Source organism: Pelodiscus sinensis, chromosome 27, assembly GCF_049634645.1.
Source record: "Pelodiscus sinensis isolate JC-2024 chromosome 27, ASM4963464v1, whole genome shotgun sequence".
Taxonomy (NCBI): domain Eukaryota; kingdom Metazoa; phylum Chordata; order Testudines; family Trionychidae; genus Pelodiscus; species Pelodiscus sinensis.
Window position 1 is genome coordinate 316,709 of NC_134737.1, and position 12,683 is coordinate 329,391.

Consider the following 12,683-nt stretch of genomic DNA (forward strand, 5'->3'; position numbering starts at 1 on the left):
CTTCTCTGGATTGTCTCCAATTTTTCCACTTTTTTCTTGCAATGTAATGCCCAGAACTGGACTCAAAACACCATTTGAGGCCTAATCAATTCAAAGTAGAGTGGAAGAATTACTTCTCATTCTTGCTTACTGTGCTCCTGTTAATACATCCCAGAATGGTAACAAATATAGGTGGTATCACGAGTTTTCATTTGCCCATGAAAGCTCGTGCTGCCACATACATTTTTTGTTAGTCTGTAAGGTGCTGTGGGACCATTCCTTGTTTTTTCAGTTACAGACTAACATGGTTCCCCCTCTGAGATTTTTATCCCAGAATTATGTTTGCTTTTTTTTTGCAACTGTCACACTGTTGACTCATATTTTAGCTGCTGATCCAACCTCATTTTCACTGGCATTCACTATGTAAGATGTCCATCGCCACCAACCTTCTTAGTGAAAACTGAAACTGAAGTCATTAACCACTCTGTATTTTCCACATTTCCTGTTACCGTTTTGTGCTTATCATTGAGTAGTGGCCAGCTTCTCCTTGGTCTTCTTCTTGCTTCTCATGTATTTGTAGAATATTTTCTTGTTACCCTTTATTTTTAGCTAGTTTGGACTCATTTTGTGCTTTAGCCTTTCTAATTTTGTCCCATACATATTTGCATTTTGAGTTTATATTCATGCTTTGTAATTTGACTTAGTTTCCACTTTTTGTACGATTCTTTTTTAATTTTTACGTCATTGAAAATCTCTCTTTTACCACTCTTTAGAATCATGAACTCATTTCATGATCACTTTCACCCTGCCTTCCACTTTCAGATTCTCAACCAGTTCCTCCCTGTTTGTTAAAATCAGATTTTAGCAGCCTTTCCCTTAGTAGCTTTCTCCATCTTCTGAAATAAACAATTATCTCCAATACATTCTAAGAATTTGTTGGATAATCTGTGCCCTGCTGCTTTATTTTCCCAGGCACTATATATATATAGTACCATGAGCTTTTTGTGGGCAAAACCCACTTCATAAGATGATGAGCTGGAGAGGAATAACAGAAACCAAGTATCAGAGGGGTAGCCGTGTTAGTCTGAATCTGCATAAGCGGCAAGGAGTCCTGTGGCACCTTATAGACTAACAGAAGTGTTGGAGCATAAGCTTTTGTGGGCAAAGACCCACTTTGTCAGATGTGTGGAGTGGAAATTTCCAGAGGCAGGTATAAATATGCAGGCCAGAATAAGGCTAGAGATCATGAGGTGAATCCAGTCAGGGAGGATGAGGCCCACTTCTAGCAGCTGATCTGGAGGTGTGAATACCAAGAGAGGAGAAGCTGCTTTTGTAGTTAGCTAGCCAATGGAAAACCAAGTCTTTTATAACGGGGGGGGGGGGGGGGGGGGAAGGTACCTGTCAATTGTAGAACCGGTGCTAATAAGACTAATTAAGTAGTCTGGAAGTGCCCCATACTTAACTTTTGACATAAAAATTTCATCTTTACTCAGAGACTTTCAACAAGCCTGTCTCCTGTTTTCATCTTAACCTCAGACCAAGTGTATGCATTTTTTAAAAAAAAATAGTCACCAACTTTGTTCCAACTCTGCCTTTCATCTCCCCTCATATCCACTCTATTTCTAAGCTGGAAACAAGGAGGAGAACCAGCACCAAGTCACAGGCAGCTCTCTATGGACCCAAGTTTGGGAAAGTCCAACACAGGACACTTTAATTGCACTTTGGTTAAAATTATTCAGTTACATTCTCAGCAGAAAGTATGAAACACTGACCCCATATGAAACCTATTCATAGCTCCCTGCCTCGGTACACTCGGAGAGGATTCTAAATGGGACATAATCTTCTATTGTCTCTCCTATTGCTACTTGTCCAAATCTGCACAGCTTGCTTGTGGCTGAAGTTTGAAGTATGAAACATGCCGTTGTCTGTACGGAAAATATTTGATCTCATTCAAACAGCCTTCTGCCTCTCTTCAGCAGTTCAAGAGTGTTTGCTCAGAGCTACCCCTATCAGTACCTAGTACCAAATGTTTTCTGAATCCATGGTATTTTATAGGCTTGTAACTTTCCCAAGGAGCTAATGTTGCAAATAACCTATCCTATATGATTCTCACAGAAAGACTGCAGCCTATTAATCAGTATGATCAGTATGTATCCTTGTACTTTCTCCTCTGGTACTGTTTAAAAGCCTTCTGGAAACACTGACCTTGCCCTGTCACTTTTTGTATCCTGAGCAGGGAAATTCAAACTAAATACGTTTGGAAGGATGCCGACTGTGGAACCCAAACTTATTAAGTAAGGGAAAATAAAGGCATTTTCTTTCATGATGTCACTTTTGGGGGGTAGTGAGCCGTCTCATAAAAGAAGGGAAAAAGAAATATATTGTGACTGATAGTCACACAGGCAGCTATGGCAGATAGGCAAGCTTATAGGGAATATCTGTGTTTGCCCATAGCAGCTCTTGTATTGCTGCAGTGAATGAAAGGCACGATGCCATCTGACAGGATAAATGTTTCCTCAGCAAGTCTGGGGTCCCTTCAGCCTGCTGTGGGTCATTTAGGAAAAGTTGATTCCATACACCCATTCCTACCATGCCATTTGCAGTTTGATATGCTGCAGTTTTCCTGAACTATGGTTAACAATTGAAAGTCTAGCAGGCCAAATTCATGGTCGAAATCACACATAAAACACCCATTTTCAGGGCACTACATTAGCATCTTAACAGAATTATTTACAAGGACACAAATAATAGATTTTCACTCTTTCCCTTTTCTTTTCCATACTCAATCAGAAGCTGCAAAATAGACCCTCTATCTTATCATTTCAGCCTTTTAGGCAAACATTGGTGGGATTTTTCCCCCTCTACCTTTTAAGCTTTGAATAAGGTTTCACTTAGAACGGCTCCTTTTTTGTTCTAGTGCCACAGTCCCAGTGCCTACAATGCAGGTGTGAAAACTGTCCTTAGTAAATGGCTGCTCCCTGCAGCATCAGGCTTGTGTTTGGTGGCCTCCCCTCCAATGACTGACCAGGCCTAGCCCTGCTTAACTTTAGCACATTCCTTCCAGGGAAACAGGATCCTTGTTCAGAATCTCTTTTTCCTGGTTTAAACATAACCCAAATCAGAATCTGTCTCATTCCATGGATAGTGCCAACTGGCAGCTTGAGATCCTAAAAAAGAGACTCTTGTTTTATGGCAGAGATGGGGGAAGAGTGAGGTCCCTGGCCTCATCTTCCTCAGAGTTTCAGAGCAGCCACTGGCTGGGCCCACTGTACCCTCCTCACCATGCAGCAGGGCCAGTGAAACAGGGGCGGGGGACTCACCCAGCCCTAGCATCTATTCTTTCAGCTTCAGAACAGCCACAAGATTTTGGCTGGAAAACTGAAGTTATTCCTCTCCCAACAGCTCTGTCTGTGCCAAGCCAGCATGGGCTGACCCCACCATCTCGGCTCCTGGACATAAAACACTTCCACAGACCTCAGACTTCAGCTCTGCATGGAGAGTAGCAACTGGCTGGGTTGGCCTGCCTGCAAATTACCCGAGATGGTCTGGAGTGGCAGGGGAGTGGTTCAGGGCGTAGGAGAGAATGAAACAGAAGAGAGGAAAATGAGATTTCCCTTCAGGGAACTGTCCAGTCAGTGTGTGCACAGCCCAGTGTCAGCACCTTGGGCAAATTCTCTGAATTCTGCCTGTTTGGACTTGTGGGAACTAGTAATGGCAGCCTGAGCAATGACCGTTTGGGCACTGTTGCTAAGTGTGGGGCACACAGCCTGCAAGGCTACTTGGGGCAATGTTGATGAATGTCTGAGGTTGAATATCTTTGACTTTCAAACATTATATGCATGAGCTAAGAAGCACCGTGGTGTGAGAACCAGAGGAGAAGATGAGACAAGTTCTCTCTGAGTAAAACAACTCTATAATCCTGAGGTTTAGGAGTTTCCAGGAAGCACCAGGAGTTCCTGATTGCAGCTCTTTGGCATGCTCCATCTCTTTCTAGTTCAGTTATTAATAGGTCTGTTTGCTTTCCAGCTGGCAGGGTTGGCTGTCATTACCTTTGGACTATGGCTGCGATTTGGTGGGGTCCTAGGAGACTTAACTTCAGCGGAGAAATCCCCTGAGTCTTTGTACATGGGTAAGTGAAGGGGACTTTGGCTGTACCACCAGCCTCGCTTTAATCAGCAGGTAAGATCCCAGACGCAGCTCTATGCTGCACGAGTGGGGTGCTTTAAAATTTCGGTGAATGGCACTGATCTTGTGTCTTGCCCTGCCACGCCATGTTAATGACTAGTAGCCTCTCTCAATTCTCTCCTTGGCAAAAGCTTTTGCAGACTTGTATTTGTTCCTAAATACGATTTCATGGTTGAGTTTTTTTCAGTACAGCTGGTGCTTATGAAACGGAAGCTGAGAAAGTTTGCACACTCATTCAGGGCTGCCCACCACAACATCCTTGGGGGCTTTTCCTTGCTGCTGCTAGCCAGCACTATAGTGAAGTTGGAGTGATCCGTATCCTGGCACATTCATGTTTCCATGCAATTGCACTGGGATCATTTGTGTAGCATTTGGACCTGCACCAGAAACAGGCAGGAAGATTTACTGCTCTTCAGTTCTTCTTGCCCCTCCCTACAGGCCCCCAGTGTTGTCTCAGTGGAACTGGAACAGATCCTGCCATGGTTGAAAAGTAGAATTGCATTGTTGTCATCTCCAGAAATGTTTCCCCATCCCGAGCAGGTACTAGCTCAACTCCTGAGCCCTAGGCTGTGTTACTTGCTCTTATATAAATTTAGAGGTGTCATTTTCCTGAAGTGCCAGATGTGCTTTTCAAGCCCTCTTGGGGTTGTCTGGGGGCTCCTGATGTGAAATATTTAATATGTGCCTAATTGGTTGCTGTACATTGTGCCTGTGGTTTCACACTTCTCTTTACTCAGCCATCCATTGCCAATTGTGACAAGCATCCCGTGCCCTTGATTTGTTTTCCCCTTTCCTCTCTGATCACAGTAGGAGAAGTCAGCGTCAGTCTATTTTAAGCGTTAAGCTTGAGCTCACTCAATACATTCTGATCATCACACTCATTTCATCCTTCACCAATGCCAAGTGTGGAGGAATACCCAGTCCTTGCTGGCAAAACAGCATCTGGGGAGCTCCAGAGGAGACAAGATCCTGGCTGCTAGTATGAGAGTATTAAATGTGAATCACTGGAGGAGTTGAGTGCCCGCCAGCAGTGAAAGCTGACCCAGAAGCATTGCACAGCAGTAGTTATTTCTACCCTTAGTCCAATTTTAACTCTCTCTCCAGTTGCCTTTAAATGTCCATTGTACAGTTGGGAATTGACCCAGGCCCCAGCCCCTTGATGGATCACATGACACTATTTATGATTTGCAAGTTAATGTATGGCTGTCATGCTCCTGCAAGAGAATGCCTCAATGTTTTCCCTAATCCTGGTATCTTGCAAGCATCACTTGCTTAGCTCTCCTAATGTACAGCCATCCTGGCCTGCAGCACTCCTGCTACACTCATCTCAGCCCTGAACTCTCAGCTCACTCTGCAGTAGTTTAGAAACAGGAAGGGTATGTCCTGTTAAAACTGACGTGGATATTTAAGGAGGCAGAGTGAAATTATTCAGATTGGAATTTGGCCAGGACATGCAGCTCAACACCCCTTCGTTGCAAAAGGTCCCATAGGATTTTTAATGTATTGATCTCTCATATGTGAGAGATTACCTCCAGCAGAACATACTTTTGGCAGGTTGCTGGGGCATTACTTTGAGCCTATGGTGAAATAACTGGTCAATTGGCCACACTATGTCCTGGAGATCTTCCCTTCCCCATGTGTTTCTGAATGGCCTAAGAGATCTGAGGAGACAGAATGTTATTCTGTTTATTACAATCAACTACTGATGGTTCATTTATAGCCAGTATGTAGTTAAAGGATAGATGACTAAACCCTGGCAAAAAGCCTGTGATTCGCATGAAGGGATGCGATGATGTTGGCTTAATGCAGATTCTAGTATCCTTGCTAATCAAAAAGTAGATTGTTCTGGCGAATGCACAGTAGGAAATTTGGAACGTGCCGCTGTTGCTGCTGAAGACTTACATGGACATTCCAAGTATTGTTTTGATTTTGGTCACTTGAGGAGAAGCTTGAGAATGTCCTTGTGAAAGGTCAGTTGCATCTCCTGCTCCAAAACTGGCTTTAATTTCTGCCATGTTCATTTTGCCTGGGTATTTGCAGAACCCCTTCACTGCGGAACCTAGCTGCTAAGAGGGGAAGCTGAGGCACAGAACCAAAATGTAGTGGGAAATCCTTTGAACCTGAACTGATAACTGCACCCATTTGTGCTGCCTGCACTGGTCAGAGGGAAAAACGATTTACAAGAAGAGGGAATCTCCTTGTTTCTTTCTGAGATCATCATGCCAAGAAACCTAAAATTAAGTACCTTGCTTTCTTTGAAAAGGAAAGTGAGCCCAGTTCATATGCCACCTCTAAAGAGAACAGTGACACTCACGTGACCTCAAGATTTTAGTTCAGTGCATTTCACTATCCGGTAATTTCCTGTACCTGAGTGAGCTTCTCATATTGTAGGGATGTTACCTGTAAGGTAAAATGTTAAAGCCCAAAATGAAGCCAAGATGATCCTGTCAAGCAGGGCATTACGTTTGTGAAGAGAGAGCGGACATGAGGAGAGAGCTAAAGAAACAGTAAGTGAAACTCCAGCACAAGGGCTCCCAGACAAGCCCTCTCAGCCACCCATAGAGTCAAGCTAGACTTGTCTGTGGCACTCTGGGAATCTCTCCCCCCAGTGCCAGCTGAGGTGTTTGGCCTTTCGGGGCCTAGACTTTCCCAGGTAGAGGATAGAAACAGCTTTCTCGTAGGCTGTGGACATCACTTCCCCACAGAATGAGTCTGTTGAGGGTTATGGGACCATTTGAGACCCAACCCTTCCCTCCAGCACTGGCTGGGCAAAAGGGGAAGGCTTGTGTTCTGGCCCCGCACAGCTGGCTGCAGGACACTCGCTGTATATCTCCTAGCAAGTACAATATTAAATCGCAGTGGTGTCAAGGACAGTAAAATACCATATGAATGTAGCCAGTCTGTGTTGCCTTGCAGTGTAACAGGAAAACGGATCTGTGTGAATGAATCAGTCTGGCTGACTGCTCCCTGCAGCATACTTGGCTCAGAAGTGTTGCACGCCCTGCACATTGCAAACTCTTTGCCACTTTATTACATTGTACTTTTCCACCCCAGTTATATAATCTGATCATTTGTGAGGGCTAGAATGGCTGTGGTTGGAAATACAAGGAAGGCTGGGGCTCTCCTTTCCGATCATTGACGAGACAGAGTGATCTTACTAGCGTTGAGTGGCAATGGCGAGACAGAACATGCTTTAGGATATGAAGTCATGTCTGCAGCAGAAGGATATGAGCAGCTTTTCTCCATAGTGGTGGGTACCCACGCAAACAGGAGCAGCTCACCACATGACACCATATGACCTGCAGCTGCCTACTCCTGTGCTCAAATCTTTCTCAGTGCTGCCTAGATGTGTGTTTTGGCACATGCACCATACCCAAGTCAGCACTTTAAGAAGTCCTGTTCAGTCAGTTCCAAATCCACAAACCCTTCAAATTCCAGCAGACCTTTAACATTAGAACTAGAGGCAAAAGCAGCATCTGAACACAGAGGCATAATTCCACACCAGCCACTTCTGACCAGCAACTGGGAACTGCTGCTGTTGCTCATGCCATTGCATCTCAGTCCTTGTCTTACAGATACTTTCATCCTCCACCTTAGGTTCAGATATTTCCTGCACTCCTTATATGCAGGTACCTCATACTGCAGTCAGAGGATGGTTTGTATAGAAAGGACCCTGGGTAGAAAATAAAAGTCACTGACGTGAAAACTAATTAAAAACTGAACCCGTTAGAAAGTCCTCAGCATGCATAGGCTTTATCAGCTGCTGGGAGCTCCTCTGAGCCAGGTCCTTTCTGTGTTGGCAAGGAGAGTCTAGCAACTATGACATAAGAGTTCAAGGGGGAAAAGCCATTTAAGCACACTAATCAGAGAATCCTGGAAATGCAGGGCAGGAAGATCATCGATTCCATCTTCCTCCCTGTGGTGGGGCAGACCAAGCAAAAACAGACCATCACTGACAGATGTTTGTCTGACCAGTTCTTTAAAAACCTCCTGTGATGAAGCTTTTTTGTAAACTCCCTTAGGATCCTGTTCCAGAGCTTAATTACTGTTAAAAGTTTTTCCTAATATCTGACCTAAATCTCCTGGCGTAGATTAAGTCCCTTATTTCTAATCCTACTTCCAGTAGATGTGGAAAACATTTGATCTCTATCCTTTTTATAGCAGCCCTTAGTGTATTTGAAGACTGTCCTCCTCTAGCTCTCTTCTCAAGACTAACCAGTCCCAGTCTTTTTAACTTTTCTTCAAAGGTCAGGTTCTTCTCAATGCTTTACATTTGTTTAGCTCTCCTCTAGACTGTCTAGGCTGGATGGATTGTATTCAGTACTCCAGCTAAGGCTTCCCCAGTGCTAAGTGGAATGGGACAATTGCCTCTTCTGTCCTACAGTCCTGTTAATACATTCCAGAATACATGTTAGTTAGTTCGGGGGGGGGGGGGGGGGGGTTGCAAATGCATCCTCACCTTCACCTAGTCATTTTGTGATCCACTTTGCCTGCAGCTCTACTACCACCTAGGCTGGGGTGGGCAATCATTTTTGACCGAGGGCCACTTCAGAAATATTTGAAGTGGCCCCAGGCTGCCCCAGAAGGGGCAGAGCCTCAGGAAGAAGGTGTAGGGATGGGACACTTCCATGCTTCCCCACCCACAGAGCCTGATTTCTTTGGTGGTGCGGGAGCGCATGAAGTCTTTGCCCTCACCACTCCACCAAGAGAGAACTGCCAGCTGTTCTGAACAGCTGGCAGTTCCCTTTAGGCACCCATCCTGGTGGCAGGAGGAGACTTCATGCGCTCCCCACCTGCCCCCAGGCCAATCAGTCTGGGGGTGGCAGGAGCACGTGAAGTCTCTTGCTCTCTGCCTCCGCAGCAACCAGTGGTTGACTTTAAGTGCCGAGCCCTAGGAGACTTTGTGCACTCCTCCCGCCCCAAGCCCTAACTGACCTGGGGGTGGGGGGGCATGGGAAGTCTCCTCCTGCCCTGTTATGCCTCTGTCCAGCAAGCAGTGTGCATTGCTTAGAAGTGCCACACCAGGGCGTGGGGGTGGAGGGAGCATGCGAAGTCTCCTCCTGCCCTGCCAGGAGTCCACGGTGCTTCTAAGCAATGCACACTCCTTGTAGGGCAGGCGGAGACTTCATGCACCCCCTGCCCCCAGACCCTGATTGGCTAGGGGGAGGGGGGAGGAGGGAGCGCACAAAGTCTCTCGCTTCCTGCCCTCCAGCATGTGGTGCTTAGTCAGCCGCCAGGGTTGACTCTTAAGTGCCCCGCACTCCCCTGACCCTGATTGGCCTGGGGGCAGGGGACTGGCAGGGCCTCTGTGGGTTGGATCCAGCCCGTGGTTGCCCTTTTGCTCACCCCAACTTAGGCCGTTATTCCCTTTTTTGTAGTTGCACAATTGATTTTTCCCCTTTCTCTGTGAAGTACTTTGCATTTCTCTTTATTGGATTTCATCTTGTTGAGTTCAGATTAATTCTCCAATTTGTCAAGGCATTTTGAATTCTAATCCTATGCTCCAAAGTGCATGTAACCTCTCCTAGCTCAGCGTTACCCGCCAGTGTTATAAGTACACTCTCCGTTCCATTATTCAAGTAATTAAATAGTACCAGACTCGCAAATGACCATGTGTGTCCCCACTACATCCATTCAGCTTCACAGTGCTGTGTCTTCTTGCATTTTCCATTTTCTATATATCTAAAATCAGGAGGCATTTAATGAGTATAATGAGCCCTTTAACCAAGTAAATACATTTTATAGCTGTTTTTGTCATCTCTCAAAGAGATGTTGGGTCATGAATCTGCCTTCACTTTTCTTCTCTCTCCTTGTGTGGAACTGTTATTTCTTGTAGCTCTCTGCCTAGCAGCAACAGCTGTTTAACTTGGTTTCACTAGTATACCTGCTGTTTATCTCTAAGAATGACACATTCCCGTCCACAAGCCTCAGATTCTCTTCTACAAAGCACTTACAGGGCATGTTGGCAACTCACGTTGACTGTAAGGAAAGTAGGTTTTATAATGGGCCATCCAAACCTGCTTTTCCTTACATTGAACACCCAGTTGACATTAAAAGCTAAGCATGAGACACTTTCAGGCCACTCAGTCAGCCTTATTAACACCAGAACTACAATTAACAGGTACTTTTTTTTCTCTTTCCCTATCTTCTGTTATAAATTGTGAGGGTTCGCCCCTCCTTTTTTCTCTGTTCAAGCTGATCTGAAGAAGTGGGTTTTGCCCACAAAAGCTGATTATACTAATATAATGTGTTAGTCTCTGAAGTGCCACAGGACTACTTACGTTTGTGCTGTGATAGGAAGCTGAGAGTTCGATCTCCCTCTGTCAATCCATGTAATTCATTTCTCTCTGGTTGCTTACAGTCAGTTGCTCTCGTTTTGTAAGCTTGTTTTAGAGGAATATTTATAGTAAAAATCTGGGAACACAGAATAATGAGGCCAACTCCTTGGGTGTTATAAATGGGTGTTGCTCTTTTGGAAACAATCACGTTTTGTTAGTTGACACCAGCTAAGGAACAGGCTCATGATTTTCAACAACTCAACTGCGTTTCTAATTTCCTCCCACAAAGCGTGTACACCTTTGGTTTCTCAGCGTCACTACAAATAGCCTTAGGATCTGAGAACCCCTATCATGACGGTGGGTGTCCTTGCCAGGGAGAATGGACGATTGCCTATGGAACTGGAGTTACTTTCAGCCCCATAGGAAGCCAGTAGCCAGTCCCTGGAGCTTACTAGGCAATTCAGTAGCAATCCAGTCATGTCTGGGTGCTGGGATTTTCTGCCATCACTCCCCGTGTTGCCTCGTGCTAAGAATGGGGCTGCTTGATTTCTCAGTTAGTGGAGGCTGAACACTTGGCTCTGTGTGCTGTATTGGCTTCTCAGCCAAGAAGAGAGAGGAAATCTATTTAAAATGGAAAAAATGGCCATGAAAATACAGAAAGCCAGGTTAATAAGAAACTGGTATGAAATAAGGACAAGTAGATACACTGTGCCTTCATCTCCCACTGCTCCACAGTCCTAAGCCTCAGACATTGGTCCGTGTCTCAAAGCTGTGGGAAGGTGTTTGGAAAAAACAGGCTTTCTCAGGGGGTTTTACTCCTGGCAGGAGATGTGGCACAGTATTTCATGTGTACTCAAATCCCCAGAAAAACGGTGTCATGGGACGGTAGCTGAGGAAGGCCTTTGGAGATAAGCCTGGGAAGAGGCTTACTTCATCACACAGACAAGTGGGTTCCAGGTCTCCGGTTCCCTGGCTTGTGTGTTAATGTTTTTTCTCTGCCTACAACAGAATTGTAATTCCTGCCCTATCCATTGTGTGATCTTTCACACTGGAAGCAGAGCTTGAGACTTGTTCTGAGTGTGCATTTGTTGTATCGTTGACAGCAAGAGTGTTTCTGATGCTGTGGGATTTCTTAAGGATTATGAATTGGTCACACACAAAAGCAAGCTTCCATTGAGGTTAATTACTGTGCAGTTGTGTTGTTTGTAGTTTTGCACATCACTTTAGAGCAGTGGTTCACAAAGTGTGGTCCATGGACCACTAGTGGTCCATAACTATCTTGCAGGTGGGTTGCGGGCTTGCCCCCACCCTGCAGTGTGGAGCCTATGCTGTCCCTCCAGCCCTGTCCCTCTGAAGGTTGGAGCGCCAGCTTCCTGCTATGGGGGAAAGGGGCTCTTGTGGGCAGGATCCAGGATGCAGGGAAGGAAGCAGTTCTGTGCACTGCCACTCCTCCCCACCAGCTAGGGGAACTGCAACACAGGAAAACACTTGCCTGGAGGTTTTCCCCGCTGCTCCCATTGGCTAAAATCACAGCCAATGGGAGCAGCAGAGGATGGTGCCTGGGAGCTGTGGGAGACACTGAGTCAGGTGAGCACCGTCCCTCCTGCCCAGACCACACACCCTGTTTCTGCACCCTACTTTCCTCCCAGACCCCTACCCTCAGCCCACTCCTGCACCCATTTTGTCGTCGTGGGTGGTTGGCTGGTAGTTCATAGAAAGGTCTGCATTGAGCAGGGTGGGTCGCTGCTTTAGAGAGAGGTTGTGAGGGCTCGAAGGCAAGCAAAGGAGCAGGTCTCTCACTGAGCCTTTCATTCTGTCTCTGAAATGAGGCTGTCTGTAGCCTCCAACACATGCACAAATATTCTCACATTTGCAGCTGTAAAGTTCTGTCCTTTCTTTTTCCTCACGGGGGATGGATTTCCACATTTGGTGCTTAAGACAAATGCTCCATTCAGCTGTGGGTGCTACACAAAATGCCCTTTATCCTTGTTACTACATGATCTTTCAGGCTGGATGATTGATGCCTCCCAACCCACTCCAAAAGAGAGTGTGTGTCCTTACAGCCAAGAGAAAGAAAAGGAAATAGCATCCTGTCCCAGAGCTTTGAAGCAGTAGCCAGGGAAGTCTGAATTGCCCATTTTCGTGCCTGAGAAGGATATGGGCACTAGCCAGGAAGGCTAGAAATTTCTGTCTTGTGTGGGGTTTTTCCACAGACCGCACAATGTAGTGGAGCTCCATGCT

The 12,683-nt window shown here is 45.7% G+C and overlaps 2 protein-coding genes across 9 annotated transcripts in view; one reads left to right on the top strand and one right to left on the bottom strand.

Annotated features, from left to right (window-relative positions):
- LOC142820909 (uncharacterized) overlaps window positions 1–12,683 on the bottom strand; it is a 105,308-nt gene that overhangs the window by 61,056 nt on the left and 31,569 nt on the right. For 2 of the 8 annotated variants that reach the window (XM_075910471.1, XM_075910470.1), the window contains exon 5: window positions 10,446–10,578. The exons of 5 other annotated variants lie outside the window; for them this stretch is intronic. In XM_075910471.1, coding sequence (XP_075766586.1) covers window positions 10,446–10,578 — 133 coding nt within the window. Of the gene's footprint in view, window positions 1–4,102; window positions 9,847–10,445; window positions 10,579–12,683 lie in introns of those variants that run through there. One more of the 8 variants, XM_075910474.1, reaches the window with a different exon arrangement.
- Window positions 1–12,683, top strand: part of TSPAN2 (tetraspanin 2) — a 40,404-nt gene that overhangs the window by 6,945 nt on the left and 20,776 nt on the right. The window contains exon 2 of the mRNA XM_006118815.4: window positions 4,006–4,108. Coding sequence (XP_006118877.1) covers window positions 4,006–4,108 — 103 coding nt within the window. The remainder of the gene's footprint in view (window positions 1–4,005; window positions 4,109–12,683) is intronic.